This window comes from Leucopleurus acutus (genome assembly GCF_964270905.1).
Source record: "Leucopleurus acutus genome assembly, chromosome: 11".
Lineage (NCBI taxonomy): Eukaryota > Metazoa > Chordata > Mammalia > Artiodactyla > Delphinidae > Leucopleurus > Leucopleurus acutus.
Window position 1 is genome coordinate 52,819,345 of NC_139152.1, and position 20,288 is coordinate 52,839,632.

Consider the following 20,288-nt stretch of genomic DNA (forward strand, 5'->3'; position numbering starts at 1 on the left):
TAACTCCCCCCAAATTTACCGACAACCTAGTTCTGTACCTAAGCTACAGTCCTATATATCCACTTTCTTCTATAGCATCTCCATTTGGTTGCTTGTGTGTACCTTCAACATGTTCAAAACTTATTATTATTATTATTTTTTTTTGCCCACGCTTAAGTCTCCCACCTTGTTCCCTAGCTTAGTAAATGGTATTGCTAAGTGCCCAGTTCCTTGAGCCAGAACTGGAGTCCTCTTAATTTTTTTTCCGTTTCACGCCCTCTATGAATCGTTTGCCTAGATTTCTACAGTAGCTTCCCAGTTAGTCTCACTACCTCTGTTCTGATGCCACCCCCATCCATTTTCCACCTTTTAGTCATGGCAGTCTTTTAAATTCAAAGATCTGATCATGTTACTCTCCTTCGATTACTTCTCTTTCTTTTTAGGATGAAGTTCCAAATTCTTATAATAGCTTCAAGATTTGCTTCTGCCTACCTCGTCAGCCTCGTCATCTCCCCCAGCTGTTCCTCACTTACACCTTCCAGCCACCCTGCTCTTCTTTCATAACCTTCAGTGGGTTACACACACTCTTATCTCAGGGCTACTACTCATCTTTTTCTTTGTCTGGTACACTTCTTTCCTCATTCTTAATCTGAGCAACACATTCTTATCCTTTATTCTTAGTTTAAATATTACTACCTGCAGGAAGGCTTTCTTATGCCTCCCAAACTAGACTACTTCCCTCTGTTATATAGGATCTTTATTCCCTTTCTGCTTCTCCGTACTAGCTAATACTATCATTCTTACAAAAATGTCAGCTTCATGGTGGCAGGGACCATGGCATCTTATTTCTCACTTTGTTCTCAGCATCTGTTTGTTAAGTAGAGTAAGAGATGGATACAGCGTGGGCTTGCCCAGTTTCGGGAGTGAGAGGCTTCTAGCTGAGTTTGGTGTGTTTTTCTTAATCTTTCAAGGTGATAAAAGGGGAGAAGAGAAAAGTTTAGGTTTACCATAGTTTAACTTTCAGACTTCAGGGGCCTCAGGTAGAGAGGAGGGAAGCAGCATCAGAACTGGAGGTGGCTCTAGCAAGAAGCATTGCCTTAGGGTTGAAGTTTCTTTTCTCTAATTAGGGTGACATCAGAAATTCCAGGCAGTGCCCCGAGTATTTCCCAGTTTTGACTGTCTTTTTCAAAAGTAAACCTTGACAGTGCTTCCCAAATCCTTGGTGCGCTAGGCTTGAGCCTCGCCACAGTACCCCTGCTTAGTGTGGCTTTCAGTGTCAGAAGTGCTTGCTGCAGTGACCTATGGAATCTAGACATACATACCCTGTGCCCGTTATCAAGCTCTCCATACCTTTGACCTACCTGTTCTCTTGACTTGGCTCCTCCTATTTAGAATCCTGAATTCTCTTTCACTAACTTGCAGGAACAGTGTTTGCACATGGACGAGTTGGGAGTTGGCCTTTTCTTCAACACATCCTCTGTACTTTATCTTGCACAAGTTTATCCTATTTTAGTTCCCAGGGCTGATATATATATATAGATTTCCTCTATTTTTATATTCTATTTACCATTTCAGTGGGAACTGGTAGGAATCTGATTAAGGGAGAACATGAGTGTGTTCTCTCTTAAAAGATATTTATTCGTGTTGCCACTTTTGTCTGTGTGTGTGTGTGCACTTGCGCGTGCACATGTATGTATGCATGTATGCAGTCTCTCTTTCTTTCTGCTTCTTTTCTTTTTGTTCCCACTATACCATTTATTTGTTTTGTAACTATATGAGAGTCATTTTTCAGTAGGTGCATTTAAATCATTTATATTTTATGTTATCAGGGACATATATATTTTTAAATTTATTTTTAAATTTTTGGCCGTGTTGGGTCTTTGTTGCTGCGCACGGGCTTTCTCTAGTTGTGGCGAGCGGGGGCTGCTCTTTATTGAGGTGCAAGGGCTTCTCATTGCAGTGGCTTCTTGTTGCAGAGCACGGGCTCTAGGTGCGCGGGCTTCAGTAGTTGTGGCACGCGGGCTCAGTAGTTGTGGTGCACGGGCTTATTAGTTGCTCCGCGGCATGTGGGATCGTCCCAGAACAGGAATCGAACCCATGTCCCCAGCATTGGCAGGCAGATTCTTAACCACTGCGCTACCAGGGAAGTCCCGATCATGGACATATTTGATGACACTCTTTGTCCTGCTGTTTTATCCCTTTTTTTATGATCTTTTCCCCTTGGTTTTCAATCTTTGGCATATGGTTTCCATGTTTTATTTACTTTTATCTTTCATAGGGATTGAAACAGTGACATCATATTTTAGGTTCCACGGCCTTGAACAAGTGTTTAAAAATATCATTAAACCTGAACTAATCTAGTCATCAAATTAGAAAAAGTAAGATTCAACAGCGTTTTGCCCTTCTCTGCAGGAAGAATCTTGGATTCTTTTATTTTATTTTTTTCCCACTCTGCTTTTGTTAACTAAAGTGGGACCTGTAGATCTACATGATTGTTGCTGAATTGTTATTTTTATATTATGTGTTCTCTCTTTTAAGGACTGTTTTTATCTTTTTCATTTAATTATGTAATAACATCTACTGCATTCAGCGATTATGACCATACCTTTGATACCTTAAGTTCATCATTCTTAAGGATATTTTGATTCATGTGCCATTTGGCTAGAGTCTATCCAAGAGTTGATGTCTTTCTTGAGCTCTCCTGTTGCCTGAGGGAAATACAGAATGTTGTATAACATGTTACCTTTCCCTTGCAAAAAAAATATTTAATTGAATCCAAAAAAGCATAATTAGGAGGCTAGAAAATGCTTATAGAATAATCTGAATGCAAATAGTACTGTAATTATAGAATATAAAATGTTGCTAGCATTCCCTATGGAAGAAGTACCTGGGAACAATGGAAGTTACCGACACTCAGATGACAAATCAAAGGCATTGGTGGTTCAGTGGTAGAATTCTTGCCTCCCAGATGACAAATCAATATCAGTTACAAGGTTACTACTGGGAATACGGTACCTCTAAAGTTCTAGATAATTCTCAGGATCATGATGCAAAATTAGTTATAAGTCCTAGAATAGTTTTATCTTTGAGTAAGAGTGAATGATATTGGCAGTTTTAATTGAATTACAACAGTATTTTATAACTGCTATTGATATGTTCAAATTAGAGTTGACCAAAGTTTACTTTGTCAGATTCCTGTTTTATTAGTACATTTGCCTCATGCATGCATAAGTTTATATCACTCTATACTGAAACAGTTGGTTGCAAAACTTGAAATTGTTCCTTTTTGCCAAAGATAATGATTTTTTGACAATCACTAAAACATAATTACTGAAATAGAAAAATCAATCTTAAATTAATCTTACCTGAGTTGTCTGTTATACAATCACCTCATTCTTACCCTGCCCAAAATGGAACTAATTAAACCCTCCAACCCAGACACACACACATGTACACACACGAACGCATGCACACTCATGCAAACATGCACACATGCATACACTCTCATTCTCTATCTGTATCTCTACATGGTATCTCAGACCTCCTCTGCTTTTCCTTCTCAGTAAGGGAAGTAAAATTCACTGAGCAGCCTGCTAGTTATCTCACTTAATCCTTCCAAAACTTAGTGAAATAAGTGCTATGGTCTACATTATGCAGGTTAGGAATCAGAGACAAGAAACTAATTTGCTCAGGATTTATCAGCTGGTTAAGTGATAGAGTCAGAAGTTAAACCCAGTTCTGACTCTTCCCTGTATACTGCACTTCCTGGGTATAGGATAGGACTCTAGTCCTGGGCAAACTAGGACATTATGAACAGAGATGGGGGAAAACAGAGGAAGTGACATGTTTGGTACGCGGGCCTCTCACCGTTGTGGCCTCTCCTGCTGCAGAGCACAGGCTCCGGACGTGCAGGCCCAGCGGCCATGGCTCACGGGCCCAGCCATTCCATGGCACATGGGATCCTCCTGGACCAGGGCACGAACCCGTGTCCCCTGCATTGGCAGGCGGACTCCCAACCACTGCGCTACCAGAGAAGCCTGGAAGTGACATTTGAGTTCAGTTCTATGAAAGCATTTATTGAGGCTTTATTTTACAGAAGTGAATACCTCTGGCTGCTCTGAAGGAGTTTTTAGGAGAGGCATATCTATCTATCTATCTATCTATCTCTCTATCTATCTCTCTATCTATCTATATCTAAAATTCTAACGTGCAGTAATAGATAAATAATAGAGGTACTGAAGTAGGAAGTAGTATAGAGGTAGAATTGATCGATTTTCTAATGGAAGGGTTGGGGAGAAGGGTGAGAAGAATAGCTGTGAAAAAAATTTTCCCAGAGGAGATGATATCTAAACTGGGTCTTGAAGTTTAAAAATGAAGGTTTCATTCTTTATGTGGTATGAAAAATATGGGTGATATAGTAAGGGTGGAAAAGGTGTGTGGGAAACAATAGTTGACTGTTATCAGAAGAGAATCTTCATTCATTCATTCAACAAACACATATTGAATACTTATTAGAAGTTAGGCACCTGGTGAGGTACTAGAGATAAAGTAAAGGACAAGAGAGTTAATGGATTGTACCACTGTGTACCAGGGAGTGTTGGGGACTGAAGTTAAGATAGGAAAAGAAATGAATCTGATAGGTTCTTTCCCCATAGTTGTTAATGAGCCATGGAAGTACATGAAGCAGTGTTCTGACATGGTCAGAGCGAGTATACATCACTTCTGTAGCAGTATGGAGACTGGCTGTGAGGGAAGTCAGGGTAGAGGCAGGAAGACCAGTAAGAGGCCATTACTATATTCTAGATGAGAGATGAAAAGAAAAGGATGTATTTGAGCAATATCTTGGAAATAAGATTGACAGCACTTGGTGTTAATTAAGTATGAAAGATTAAAATAGAAAATAATTGAGGATGACTCCCAGATTCGGGGTTTAGTGTTGTGTAGAATGGAAGTACTTTCTGACAGGATCAGGAATACAGAAAGAATAATAAATTGGTGAAGAAAGAAAAAAATTGAGTTTTGGATGTGATAAATAGTTTGAGGTGCACATGAAATACCTAAATTCTTTTTAAAATATGATTTAATCATCTAAAATTAATGAAGAAAACCATTGAGGATGAAGTAGAAACAACATTAGGCAAAGTAATTTATTTCTTTCACTTTATGATCTCATTCAGGGCTTCTCCTTTCTCCCAAGTTCAACATGGTGTTAAAAGATAGTTGATAGAGGCCATTAAGATTTACTTTTCAGTGGAATAGAAGGACTACATTTTCATAAAACTTCTCCTTTATCTGCTTTATCAGATACAAGCTACGAGGCATTTCTCAATTTTCATGAGAAAATTCTTACTTTCTGCAATAGAAAGTAAACTTGGAGGGGAAGGATGCTGAACTTCTGACACAAAAGCAAATATTTATTTGCAGTTTCCAGTGCTAAAGCTTTCTATTCCTGGAATGGTGGCAGAGTTCTAACTTAAAATATTTGAAGCATGACTTACAGATACCTATTTTTAGGGCTTATATTCAACTCATTAAAAACAGTTTTTTAGTGATCGATATAGATAACTGTAGTTTATAGTCGCAGGCATAGGACAGGATTTGTTCAGCCTGCATTAGCAAGTTTTTCTTTAGATGAAATGGTCCATTGAGGCACTGCATCTTTTTTAGCACGTCTAAGCTTTTTTTTTTTTTTGGCACATGGTTCTTTATACAAGGGAACTTAAGGTGAAAAGCAACAGCCTCCAACTCTATCCCTTCTTATCTTCACCTCACTCCTGTGAAAATCATTCTTCTGGTAGTATTTCTTGATTCATCAATTTCAGATTAATATCCAGTTATGAAAAATAAGGATTTATCTGCTCTTTCTTCTCCATTTTGTCTACCCTTGTTTATTGTTTTGTTGATTTTTAAAATTCCCTTATTGTTCACTTTTGTAACATTAAATAATATATTTGCTCATGAACTTTTGATAGGCTACATGACAAGCTGTTGTGACAAAAAGATTCCAAGTAGAGTGACTGACATAAGTAGAAGTTTATTTTTCTCCTCCATGATAGCCTAAGGTAGGTAATAGCCTAAGGTTGAGTTGGTGAGTAAGTAGCTTTGCTTCATGATCTGTTAAGTCTGCCTTTCTCAAGTAGCTTCCATCCCAGTGTCCAAGTTTTTGCCATTTTCCAGGGGAAAGAGGAAGTCTAAAGCAAATAACTTTGTCTTTAAAAGAGGTGACTTGAAAGATCACACGTCATTCCACTGGCTAGAACGTAGTATCATATTCACAATTAGCTGCAAAGGAGGCAGAGAAATGTAGCTCTATGTTCAGCTAAAATTTCAGAGCGTTGTATTACTAATATGGAGAAGGAAGAATGGATTCTAAGGGTCCAGTTAGCATTTTGCAGTCTAGTTAATAACTCCTAATTCTCTAGTTTATAAGATGGGGGTCCTGATACTCTCACCCTTTATTCTGCCTTTCTTTCCAGGCATTCTTTACATTTTGTTAGCTATGTACATTTTCTTTTTGTTTTATTTATTTATTTATTGGCTGCGTTGGGTCTTCATTGCTGCGCGGGCTTTCTCTAGTTGCAGCGAGTGGGGATTACTCTTCGTTGTGGTGCATGGGCTTCTCATTGCAGTGGCTTCTCTTGTTGCAGAGCATAGGCTCTAGAGCGCGGGTTCAGTAGTTGTGACACACGGGCTCAGTTGCTCCGTGGCGTGTGCGTTCTTCCTGGACCAGGGCCCAAACCCGTGTCCCCTGCATTGGCAGGTGGATTCTTAACCACTGAGCCACCAGGGGAGTACCTTTTGTTTTAAAATGTGAAGTTACTAATGTTTACATTCTGTTCTGCAACCACAGCCAAATCTTTGTCTATAGGTTGTCTCCAAAATCTTATTGTTTTATATATTGTTTACTTACAGGTCAAAAAATGAACCGTTACAGTTCCTTTTCCTTAGGGCCAGGGTCATGATCCCTGAGCCACTGGGAAGGACAAACTTTTTTTTTTTAGCATCATGGCAACGAATTTTTTTTCCTACATTTATAGATTGATTAAAATCAGGGCACTCTGTTTCTAAGGTCTGCACCTGGGCACTGACTTATTAGATCAGTAAGAAGGTACAGAGGATCTGGTTAGTGCCCAGGGAGCTTTCAGTCACTTCAGGAAATGAAATCTTCGTAATCAGTCATTTTATTGTCACCAGGAGCTACTCAATCAGTTTTGCAGCTGAGTGAAACATTTAGTTCTTGAAGGGTTGGGACTAATTTGTTAGCTACAGACGATCCAAGATGAAGTAACTCTCTCCTAACCTTTATGTCTGGATATGAGAGGAGAGCCGTATCTTCTGACCATGGTAAGAATCTCTTTGGGATACTTAGGAATAGAAGGGATGACTAATGAGAGAAAGACCCTGGGCTTTTCAAAGTGGTCTCATTGTTTTTAACATTGGACTTCTCAACCTTCCAGACCCTGTTGTTTTCCTAAACAAGGACCGCAATCTGGGGCATAAGAGTCCCTGCCATTGAAGAATTTTTTTTTTCTTTGCGGTACGCGGGCCTCTCACTGTTGTGGCCTCTCCAGTTGCGGAGCGCAGGCTCCGGACGCGCAGGCTCAGCGGCCATGGCTCACGGGCCCAGCCGCTCCGCGGCATGTGGGATCCTCCCGGACCGGGGCACGAATCCGTTTCCCCTGCATCGGCAGGCGGACTCTCAACCACTGCACCACGAGGGAAGCCCATTGAGAAATTTTTTAATGTACTACAGGAGATTAAAATAGACTTCAGTTCAAATTCTGGCTCCAGTACTGGCCGTATGACCTCACGCAAGTTATTCTCTGAACCTTAGTTTCTGCTGGAACACATAATCCCCAAATTCCAGTGACTTAAACCACTGAAGTTTTATTTCTTGCTTGTATTGCATGTTCATTGTCTGTCAGATGGGAACTCTGCTCCATGTCTCCTATTCCAGGATCATGGTTAATGGAGCAGTCATCATCTAATTATAGAACATTGCTGATCACTGTTGGAGAGAGAAAGAGAGTTCTGGAGAGTCTCACGCCAACAATTAAGTGATCTGTCTTAGAAGTGGCACACAGTATCACTGTTCACAACTTATTGCCCAGAACTAGTGACACAGTCTCAAGAACCACAGGGGGCCAGAAAGTGCATTTCTACCATGTGCCTGGAAAATGGAGAGCCAGAAATGTGGGGCAAATAGCACTAATGACTACCACATATAGCAGTTCCTACCTCAGGGTTGACATGAGGATTAAATGATATTAGATACACATATACATGATCACCTCGTGCAGGTACTCAAAAATGATTATTAGTAACAATATCAATAATAAGATGCACACATGCAAGATATTTGAATAACAATATAAGGTGGGACTAAAGATTCTTATAAGCCATATAAGACTATACCATGCAAGTGCAAGTTGATGTTATTATTATCCAGTAGATATTAGAAGATAGAGCATTAGAGCTAGATCTGTATAGTTATCTGTCAATAAATGATGGTTGAAGTTGTTAGAATAGGTGAGATCTGTAAGAAAGAGATTAAATAGTGAGAAATACAGAGGGTACTAAAGGGATATCTCTGGAGTTTAGTCACAGTTTGGAAATCAGAAGGAAATATCCCAAGAGATAGAGAAGGAATTTCCAGAAAGGGAGGAAGAAAACAATACTGTGTAGAATAGAAAAGTCAAGTGAAGAATGTTTTCAGTAAGAAAAATCAACCATATAAAATGTCACTAAAAGGCATTGAGCTTCAGTTCTGTGAGTTCCACGGGGAACAAATTATCAACAGGGAATGTTACTTAAGGAAGGAATCGTAGTATTAATTTAGAGGTATGTGTGTGCCAGGTGCTCCTCTAGTAACAATCTTGCAAGGAAACTATTACAAACTCCAGACATCCAGATGAGACTTTCAAAGCTCAGAGTAAACCTTGTCAAATGAAACATAACTAGTCAGTGAGAAGGTTTAAATTTGAACTCAAGTACTAGAAAAGCAAAACTGTATTGTACAAACACAACAAAACGAAACAGTTAAAAAGACTGAAAAATTCTGAAGGCATTTTTTAATAGTAATCAAAAGTGATTTGTTTGTGTGGGTTTTGCTTTCCTGTTGGCACTTTTTAAATATTAAGAAAAACTTTTTAGATGAAACACATGTAATGTAGACACTGAAACTACATTGTGTAATCAATGGACTGTGAAATCTATATATATATATATTTTTTTTTGCGTTACGCGGGCCTCTCACTGTTGCGGCCTCTGCCGCTGCGGAGCACAGGCTCCGGACGCACAGGCTCAGCGGCCATGGCTCACGGGCCCAGCCGCTCCGCGGCACATGGGATCCTCCCAGACCGGGGCACCCTGCATCAGCAGGCGGACTCTCAACCACTGCACCACCAGGGAAGCCCAATATATATATTTTAAAAGAAAAAGATTTGTATTCTATATTGGTGATAGAAGTTTTAAAACATTAATGTGAGAATGAATAAATCCCTGAATTTGACTAGATGCTTTACAAAACAGGAATCCTGAAAAAAAGATAGCGTTTAATAGAGTTATAATTAACATCAGAAGATGGACTTAATGTCCATAATTCTATTTTATTTAAATTTATTTATTTATTTATGGCTGCGTTGGGTCTTTGTTGCTGCATGCGGGCTTTCTCTAGTTGCGGTGAGCAGGGTCTACTCTTCGTTGTGGTGCGCAGGCTCTCATTGCGGTGGCTTCTCTTGTTGTGGTGCGTGGGCTCTAGGCGCGCCGGCTTCAGTAATTGTGGCTTGCAGGCTTCGGTAGCTGTGGCTTGCAGGCTCTAGAGCGCAGGCTCAGTAGTTGTGGCACACGGGCTTAGCTGCTTCGCGTCATGTGGGATCTTCCTGGACTGGGGTTTGAACCTGTGTCCCCTGCATTGGCAGGCAGATTCTCAACCACTGCGCCACCAGGGAAGCCCCATAATTCTATTTTAATTATACCATTGGTGTACCTTCTTAATGGACACACTGTAACCCTAGCATTGTCAATATTAGGTACAATTCTTTATGTCCTTTTCTTACTTTTTATGTGAACTGAATAATAAAGAAAACACAGATGCCACAACATGTAGATAAAAAGGAGTTTTAGCCTAATGTTTTCTCCAAATGGCTGTATGACCTTCAATAGGTCTCTTTATCTCAGTTTTGCTATTGACAAAACAAGTGGTTTGGATCAGTTCATCGTTTCTCCCACTTTTTTTCCACTGAGATACACATGATGGATGATATTTCATGAGCAACATCCTCACATAGTCATACACAGATGATGATCATAGACTGAGGAACAGATGGTCCAAGCTGTGCATTCCTGGTGCTACTTCTACCTCCACCATTTTCTCTTTAATTTTTGGCTGCGTTGGGTCTTTGTTGCTGCGCGCAGGCTTTCTCCCACTCAAGAAGACGTTTCAGAAGGAAATGTGACATTATTAAAGAGATAACTCTAATTTCATCCTAGTTGTTTCGTTAAAAACTTTAGCCTCAAACTTCAGCATCTAAAGACAATTTTAAACAAATTACTTGTGAAACACCTTTCAACTAATTATTTTACCTTTGCTGGGTGGTCACTTCATGTTCAAAAATCTATGTATTAGGTGTTAATCAAGATTTTTTTCTGGTTCTAAACTTATTTAATGATACAACTTCTATTATTCTCAATCATTTCCAAAAGTTTGTATTCCTTGATTATTCTACTAGCAGTATATGAATTAATAGTACCATGTACATGATATGGGTTCAATAAATGTGAGAATTTATCAACAAATTAATTTTCCTTTTCTGGAGATAGCACTAATTCACAATTTGTTTTCTTATCCCCTAGCAGACATATACTTTTGTGAATTTCAAGGAGTGGTGCTGAGAAAATTGGGTTGTAGCACTCTGACTGTTACTTTCAGAAATCTGCCATAACTATTCTACTCACTTTGATAAAATAGCTCAAAATTTTGCATTTGCATTTGTCCACAGACTAGATGAAGTAAGAAATGTACTAATTAGCTCTAGAAGTAGTAAGAGGTCTACATACTACTGGTATTATTTTCTAACCATTTGTTTTTTGCTAGACAGCATGGGGTAAGTTATAAATGTATTCCTCTGTCCACCGTTCACTTACTCAGTGAGTGCTTATGAAACATTTACTGTGCTTGTTACGGACCAACCGGAGGGCCAGACCAGCAGTTCGCAAAGCGTGGACTAAGGACCCCTGGCATCTGAGAGCTTTGCAAGGGATTCACAAAGGCAAAACTATTTTCAGACTAATGCTACGACCTTATTTTCCTTTTTCACTGTGTTGACATTTGCGTTGATGTTGCAAAAGCCAAAGCAGGTGAAACTGCTGTTGTCTTAGTGTGAAGCTAGGCAGGTGTAGCAAACCTTTTTAGCAGTCATTCCATTCTTCACTAACATCCAAACAGGAGAAAAGGCCATTTTTACTTAAGAATGTCCTTGATGAAGTAAGATTTATATTAATTTTATTAACTCTAGATCTTAAGTGCATATCTTTTTATTATTCTGTGTGAAGAAACAAGAAATACACTTTTTTTTTTTTTTTTTGTGGTACGCGGGCCTCTCACTGTTGTGGCCTCTCCCATTGTGGAGCACAGGCTCCGGACGCACAGGCTCAGAGGCCATGGCTCACGGGCCCAGCCGCTCCGCGGCATGTGAGATCTTCCTGGACCAGGGCACGAACCCGTGTCCCCTACATCGGCAGGCAGACTCTCAACCACTGCGCCACCAGGGAAGCCCAAGAAATACACTTTTATAAAGAGCTTCCACATTGCAAAGTACAGTGGCCGTCTCCAGGAAAAAGCACTGGTGCGCTTGTTTGAAACACCATTTCACTTGACAGAATGACCGACAGACAAATGATGGTTATTTAAACTTGGGTATTTGGCAAGTATTTTCTCAAAAATGAATGAAGTGATTCTGTCACTTTAAGGAAAACAACTGACTGTATTGTCGGCAATGATAAAATTCGAGATTTCAAGTTAAAAAATAAAATTTTGGAAGGCTTGTATCTGCCACTGTGAGCTTGACAGCTTCTCAACATTTAAAGATTTATCTGATGAAATCAGTGGTGATATTAATGAATATTTTTGATATTGATAATGTAATGTGTCAGCATGTGAAAGATCTGCATAACCCATTGAACCAATGTTTTCCAAACGAACAGTGCGTGATGTTACAAAATCATGCAAAGTTAAAAGATCCAGTCAAAATGTAAGATAGACCAATGAAATTTAATGTAATAGTATGAAAAATTCATTGACAATACATAGTTTTAGATTATCATTGTTGAATTTTGGTGTAATATCAAAGAAGAATGTCTACAGTTATCTGAAAAAGCTATTAAAATATTCGTCCCTTTTCCAACTACTTATCTGAGTGAGGCGAGATTTCATTCATGAATATACTTCAACCAAAACAACATATCACAACAGATTGAATGCAGAAGCAGAGATGAGAATCCAGCTGTTTTCTGTTAAGCCAGATATTAAAGAGACTTGATTTGCAAAAAAAGTATAAAACTCTTCTCATTAAATATATATTTTGTTTGTTTTGAATAATATAGTTATTTTTCACTGAAAATGTCATTTCTGTAATATGTATTGTTATTTTTATTTTTGTTATTCTTAATGGAATAAGCAAATGTTTTAAAAATTACTCAGCTTTAATTCTAATATAGTAAATATTGATGGGTATAACCACATAAACGAAAAGCATTTGGGGTCCTTGATAACTTTTTTAGGAGTGTAAAGAGATCCTAAGATCAAAAAGTTTAAAAAATGGCTAACCCTGGAGATATTGAAGAAAATGTTCTTCTTTATGCAACTTTTCTTCAGTTCCCAACCCCCCATATCCCTGCCACTCCCTCTCCCAAAGCTGGAGGCAATTCTCCTTCCCCTGAAATTCCATGTACTTTACTTCTACCTCTGTAAAGGCATTGAGTACATATTTTATGTTTCCATCTAAGCTAATATGCTTTTTGACAGCACAGACTATATCTTACATCTTTGCATATTCATCAGCTCCTAAAACATTGTTTTCCATGTAGTAAGAATTTATACAGGTGACCTGAGTAAAATTTGGTATCTTAAAATTGTTATCTCTAGGGACTTCCCTGGCAGTGGAGTGGTTAAGACTTTGCCTTCCAGTGCAGGTGGTGCAGGTTCGATCCCTGGTTGGGGAGCTAAGATCCCATGCCTTGAGGGCAAAAAAACAAAACATAAAACAGAAACAATATTGTAACAAATTCAATAAAGACTTTAAAAATTGTCCACATCAAAGAATAAATAAAATAAAATGTGTCTATTTAAAAAAAAAGTGTTATCTCTAAATGGTTTGGAAGATTGAGGATCCTGAGTAGCCAGGGTTCTATTGTTTCTTATAACAAATACAGAAAGATCTCTGCTTAATAAAAGAGATGCCCGATTCTGCAATTTGGCCAATTGATTTTGAGAAGTAAATGACTGATTGATCATTCATTCAGCAAACATTAGTTGAGCATAAACTGGGTGCCAGGTATAGAACTTTATTGTAGACATTTAAATTAGTGGTTTCCAAATGCTAGTCCATGATGAAGTGCCTTCTTTTCGTAAAGAAATGAGAAAAATAGCAACAATGAAATGTTTTCCCACAAAACTTAAATATATTATTCAAAAGTATGTTCTTTATCTTGAGATTGCTTTCTGAGTTCTTGGTGTTAATATAATTTTCTTTTCTGATATTATGGTGAGATTAGGGTTTGGCGCTTTTTGTTTTTATTTTGTCCTTACCTGACAAAATTCAAATTTGTCAACTGTTGGCTGGCCCTTGCAGTTTGGGGGGGACATTTTACTAGCTTGTGGAAAACCACTGATGTAGACATTCTTTTGGCATTTATTGGAAAGGGATTTGACCTTTAGGTGGTTTGACGCTTTAAATCCACTAGCACAATCAGCTCATTTATTCTTGAGCTAATTACCAACTTTGTAAGTTCCCCGCTTCCCTGTTTATATCATCTCTTTGGCAGTTGATTGTTCAACTGCAAGGAAAGAAGTGAAAGGAAATAAAAATAAACCCAAACCCAAAAGCTAACAAACTAACGTTAGTCAAATTTTGGATGTCAGAGTTCTAGGGGTTAAAAAAGATGGAGAAGTAAAAGTTTTTGACCAAAATAGGGCATTTGAATTATCTAGATCTCAAGTCAGATTGCACTTTCAACTTCCCACCTCTTCACAGAAACTGCTGATTCCTATGAAGGAACCAACTGGTTTTAATTTAGATTCTTACATTTAAGCACCATTAACAGTTGAGATGGCAGAGATAGCAGGGTGGGAAATGATGATCCAGAAAACTCATTTCCATAGAATCAGTTATTTATATAGTCATTCTTTCACTCAATAAATGAATGGCTGTTAGGTGCCAGGTATTGGGATACAAAGATGAAAAAGACACTGTCCCTATGCTTAAGAGGTTTATAATCTAGAAGAGGGAGACAGAGATGTAGGCAAATCAGTGCCTTGAAAATTGTTGTAGGGGATATGACATCATGCTTTGTGCCTCACTGGGGACCCAAATGGGAGAAGTTAGGAGTGGTGGGAGTTGGGAGTGGTGAAAGGACAGTAAGGATATGGAATGAAGAAAGGTGTGGAGGTGGAAATAGGAAACAGCAGACCTATTTGGGGGAAGTTATGAGTATATTGGTATAGCAGGAGCATGGGGTGGGTTGGAATGTGGAGGTATGGCAAGAGAAAGGGGTGAAGAGTTAGGCAGCAGCTAGATGTAGAACTTTAGTTGCTTTGTTCAGGAATTTGGATGTTATCCAAAGGATTTACCAGAATGTGTTCTGTGGGATGGCGATAGGAAAGGAAGGGGTTTTGTAAGGTCAAAACCATTTGAGAGGCACCAGTTGAGAGAAAGTTAAGCAGCTGCATTTTATTGTAAAGCCTCTCAGACCCTCTATATTGAGTAGCATTTCCATTACTAAATTTGTTTGAAGGGGTATTGCCTGTTTCACAGAACATGGTTTGGGAAACCCTGCAATATGCAATGGGGAATCATTAAAAAATTTAAGCAGAAAATTATAGACAATTATGTAATCTAATTCTATTCTCAACACATAGTGTGATACTGCTCATTAGGTATTGTTCAACCCATATTTTTTAACACCAAATAATTTCAAAGTGATGTGCTAGATATTCTGGGAGATTAGAAAGATGTGTAAATTGTGACTGGCATTAAAAAAAATTGGTTATCTATAAATGTTATTCATCGGTGCAATTATTTGAGTCAAAAGCAATATAAAAGTGAAGAAGTTGAGGATAAACTTGAGGAATTATAGATTTTCTGGGTGGTTTTTGCTCAGTGCTGATTTCTAGGGGGTGTTTAATGCTAATTCTTTTCCCAAAGATTGTCACCACTTAGAAGAATGTGCTTCTTTTGCCTCTTTTTGGACTTAGGATTGTTTCTGGCTAGGGTCCTCATCCAAGCAGCTCAGGGAGCACAATGGGAAAAAAGCTGCCTAATTGAAACTCAGATATTTTTGCGGGGGGAGTGGGAGGAGTAGCTGTTGGTTTGTTTGACTCTCAAAAGTACCGTATTATCAACATATTGAAGCTTTGGTAGGTGCAAGTGGACTCAATTCTAGGCATCTTTAGTTTATATATCCTAAAGATGTATCCAAGGCATTTAGAGAAACGATTTGAAGGTGAAAGGGAAAGAGGAGCTGCATGTGGTGGGACAGAAAGATTAAATCTATCAGCCACATTGTCTATTAGGAGAACATAGAATCAGAGTGTCTAGAGTGGATTGGTAACAACCTCAGGCTTTTCATTGCCAGTTGTGTAGTGGTCAAGAGCACTGGCCCTGGAACTATAACAGATGGCTTGGGTTCAAATCTGTTAAATCTTTCCGTCCAGTTACTTAAGGGCTGTGCTTCTTACCAGCCGTTAAAATCTTATGTAGATTACTTAACCTCCCTACGCCTCAATCTCTACATCTAAAAATGGGAAAATGATAATATGTACCTTATAAGTTCCTGATGATTAAAAGAGCTAATAAATATGAAGTGCTTAGAACGGTGCCCGCCATATGGCAAGGGTTTCATCGACTATTATCCTGAGGAGATCTTTATCCTACCATGGAAATCAATCCAAGAGTAGTACATCTTCTGGCCTAAATAGGATTCTATGTTTGCAGAATGGCCTGCTAACCCTAAGTAGGATTGGGTATAAATGGACTGTTAGAAATTTCCAATTCATATAATTCTGAAATAAAGCAAATATTTGTATATTTAAATTATAATAAGAGCTAATGTTTGTGAGCATATACTATGTGCCAGGAGTTATTTCAAGCACTTTTTACCAATTAACTTATTTAATTGTTATTTTTGAGTTGAGGAAGCTAAGGCACTGAGAGGGTAAGCAACTTTTCCAAGGTAACACAATTCCTTAGGAGCCGGACAAGGATTCAAACTCAGGTAGTCTGATCTCATAGATCACACCCATCCATTGTGATATATCTTTCATCTAAATGTATTCTGCATTTTAGATTGGTTTGTCAGTGTTTGATTTCATTTATTGCAAACATAAACTAAGAAAAACTAAGTGGGGACTTCCCTGGTGGCCAGTGGTAAAGAATCCGCCTTGCAACGCAGGGGATGCAGGTTCGATCCCTGGTCAGGGAACTAAGATCCCACAATGCCGCGGGGCAACTGAGCCCGTGTGCCACAGCTGTTGAGCTCGTGTGCCTCAACTAGAGAGCCTGCGTGCCACAGCTACAGAGGCCATGTGCCCTGAAGCTGGTGCACCACAACAAAAGATCCCGCATGCCTCAACAAAGATCCTGCGAGCCGCAACTAAGACCCTATGCAGCCAAAAATAAAATAAAAAATAAATAAATATTTTTTTTAAAAAAAAAAGAAAGAAAAACTAAGTGGAAGAACATTAGTTAAAAATTAAATTTGTTAAAAAAATTAAATTTGTTAAATCATTTCAGCATAAAAATGTTCATTTTTCTGTTCTAAAGAACAGTTGCTCCTGGTGTCACATGTTAGAGCCATATTAACTATGATTCTTTTGTGGAATATAACTATGAGTTTGATTTCACCAAGGCATCCAGATGCATGTATCCATTCTTTAGAACTGTTTTTCACTTTCCACCTCAGCTACATTTTTTCAGGGTAGTGTGTACGTAATGTCACTTTATATGCATTTTTGCAAAATTAGCTACTTTTTCAGTTATCCTTGCAAACATTAAAATAATTAGGGTTATATCAAATCCTAACCTATGAAATGCATGCTTTGTAGGATTTGACAATGGAGAGCACTGTGATAAATTGTACTTTTGCATTCTTCAGTGTAAAAAAGGTTAGATAGCTCTAAAAGTAATCACATTGTTGCTCTACTTTGTTGGTGCTAATGTAGCTGGGTTCACTTTTAAAGAAAACTGGGCAAAACTAATTTGCCACTAGATGGAGCCCTGGCTATTTGGGTAGAAATAAATGCAACCGGCAGAACATTAAATCACTCCGTCATATCATGCTGGAGGGCCCCCTGGTATTTGAGGCCCTCAGCTTTTCATTGTAGAATGCATCTTTGTTCTTTGCCTGACCTGCAGAGTGACATCACTCCCTTTCTTCCTGTGCGCTGGCTTTGACACAAGCCAGATGGCCGTGGCCATCGGTAGGCGCGCAGGCCGCCTGGTACAGCAGTTGATGAAACAGGATAGGAAGACGTTTTATAGTCAGCTGCAGGAGCACAATGAGGCTGCAGCTTTGCTAAGTAATTACATTTACCGTGCGTACTTTATTCCTCACAGAGAAGGTCACAGGAAAAAAATACATTTTTATTTATAGTGTTGTGAGGTATAGACCTTTGATCTTTTATTAGTCAGTAGTCTGCTCCAAAGGAATGCTCTCTTTTCCCTGCTCTGCAGTCACTCGTGAAAAATGACATGTTTATTTATGTTTAATCGTTCTTTCAGGCTGTGCATTGTGATACTTACCTTCCCTCTTCCTCCCTTTTGTCTCCAGTTAGTAACACAAAAATGTTTTAGTTTTGTAGTGAGTTTAGTTTGGAGAAATCAGAGTTCAGGCATGTTAATACAAGCAGATTTGTGTCAGATATACTCCAGAATGATTTGGTAAAATATATTACTGTTTATTATGTGTTTGTTCTTCGAGGAGATCAGAAGAGACCAGGAGCAGACTTTTATTTTGGGGGGGTGGGGTGAGGGATGAGGGTCAGGAAATGAACGAGACGTTAAATTTATATCCATTTTTGGACATTTAGTAGTTAAGGTCACTTATAATGCTAATTTAAAATAAAATATTAGAAGTTACTGTTAATTTAGTATCTTCCACCTTCATTAGAAGTTAATCTTTACCAACTGAAAGATTGTACAAAACTTTAAGGAAAATCCTAGCTGAACTTTTCTTTAAAGTTTAACATTCACCCAGTTTTGAGATCCTTCCACATGATTCATTTCCAAAAGCTTTAAAAAATATTTTTACCCTTTTTAAGGCTAGATTTTGAACATTATTTACAGAATTGATCTAGAAATTATAAATCATAAAATCAAATGAAAATTCATGGTTGATATGCCTTCTTCAAACTTAACACTATTTATATAGTGAAGCTTCCTAGTTGTCCTTAGGTTATTTGACTCTATTTTTTTAAAAATATGAAACTCTAACAAAAGAAATCTCTTAATCTTACAGTATTTTGCAGTCTTCTCCAGGGAGGGAGATTTGCAAATAATTGCTGGAAGAAGGCAGCGTGGTATGAGGAGAGAGCGGGACTTTGTAGTTGTATAGAACAAGGTTTTCTAATTTTTTTTCCACTGGCTATTTGCTTTGTGCCCTTGGACCTTTGAGCCTTGGCTTCCTCACATGTGTATTGGGTGATAAAACCTACCTTCTAGCTTTATTGTAAGAATTAAATGACGTAATATATTTATATTTGGCCCTAGACAGTTCCTGTCACTTGTTAGGAACTCAGTAAATGTTAATTCCTTTCAACTGTTTTAAACTTCGTCTCTTTTCTCAACCTCTTGCAAAATGTGTTCACAGATTACACTGCTATTATATAGTGTGTATTTTATTCATAAGATATAAATAAGCCTGGGTTGAAAGTAAGCCCACCATATGAAAAATAGGCATTTGAAATTTATTAGCACTGTGTGTGTGTTCAGTTCCAGATAAAACCGTAACCATCAATCGTGCAGTGAATGTGTTTAACATTTGTGATGTTTTAATTTGTTTTTGTTTTCTTTTTTTGTCTTACTCAGCTCTTGCCCCTGTTCTTTGCCTCTCGTTTTGTTGGTGAAGATATCACAGTGATGTCTGCATTCAACCTGCTGCATTTGGTGACAAAGAACCAGCCAGTAGTCCTGCGAGCCTGTGGGCTTCCCTCAGGTTGCTGCTTCTTGTACTATACTTAGTAAGGGCACTGGTCCGGGTGGGGGAGTGTTTCTGCTGCAGGAAATGATACACCATAATCCTTTGCTGAATTTCGTTTTCTTTTACTTGGGCCCTAATTTGAAGACGGAAATTGGTTATAAATCACCACTCTACTTTGAGTACCATTCATTTCCACAGTCCTTACAACCCCTGGAAACATTGCCCAGCTTCCTCGCTCGGTATGTAATTGTCACTAATATTTCATGATATCTTCTTGTTCTTTAACGCACACTACAATCTGAAAATCGTAATGTTCATAAGAGGCTGGCAGCCTTGATAAGAAACTGCTCCAAATCACACGAAATAGGACATTCATCTCGTTAAAGGATAATGAAAATGCTTTTCATTCCACATGTGGTCATTCCTTTAGAAAGAAAAAATTAAAACGAGCAACTTTAGTGTAATAAAGTTAGTTATTATAAAGAAAACATGTTCTATTTAACAATGACCAAATAAAGAGAACTAATATAGCATGTGTTCACTGGTTCTTAAATTAGAGCCACCACCCTTTTTAAAAATGGGAGTTTAAGCATTTAAACAACTGAGACATAAAAGTCCAAAATTTTATTATGTGCTTATTTCATGTTTAATATTTTAATTTTATTATGAAAATCACTATGGCCAGATATAGTCTGTGAACATTATTGTCAATATTATTTATATTTTCTTTTAGTATACATATCTCTATTACTATACTGTATAAAGAATTTAATTCCAACTCATTAAATATTCATTGAATATTAACTATGAGTGCCAGACATTGTGTGAAGCAGTGAGGATACAATGATAAACAAGATCAAGCCAATTTCTTTAACAAGCACAAGATGGAGTTGGAA

General features: G+C 38.2%; 1 protein-coding gene across 1 annotated transcript in view; it reads left to right on the top strand.

Annotated features, from left to right (window-relative positions):
* MSRB3 (methionine sulfoxide reductase B3) overlaps nt 1-20,288 on the top strand; it is a gene marked incomplete at its 5' end in the record, with an annotated part of 162,809 nt that overhangs the window by 12,419 nt on the left and 130,102 nt on the right. Inside the window, 1 exon segment of the mRNA XM_082849687.1 lies at nt 19,281-19,407. Coding sequence (XP_082705813.1) covers nt 19,281-19,407 — 127 coding nt within the window.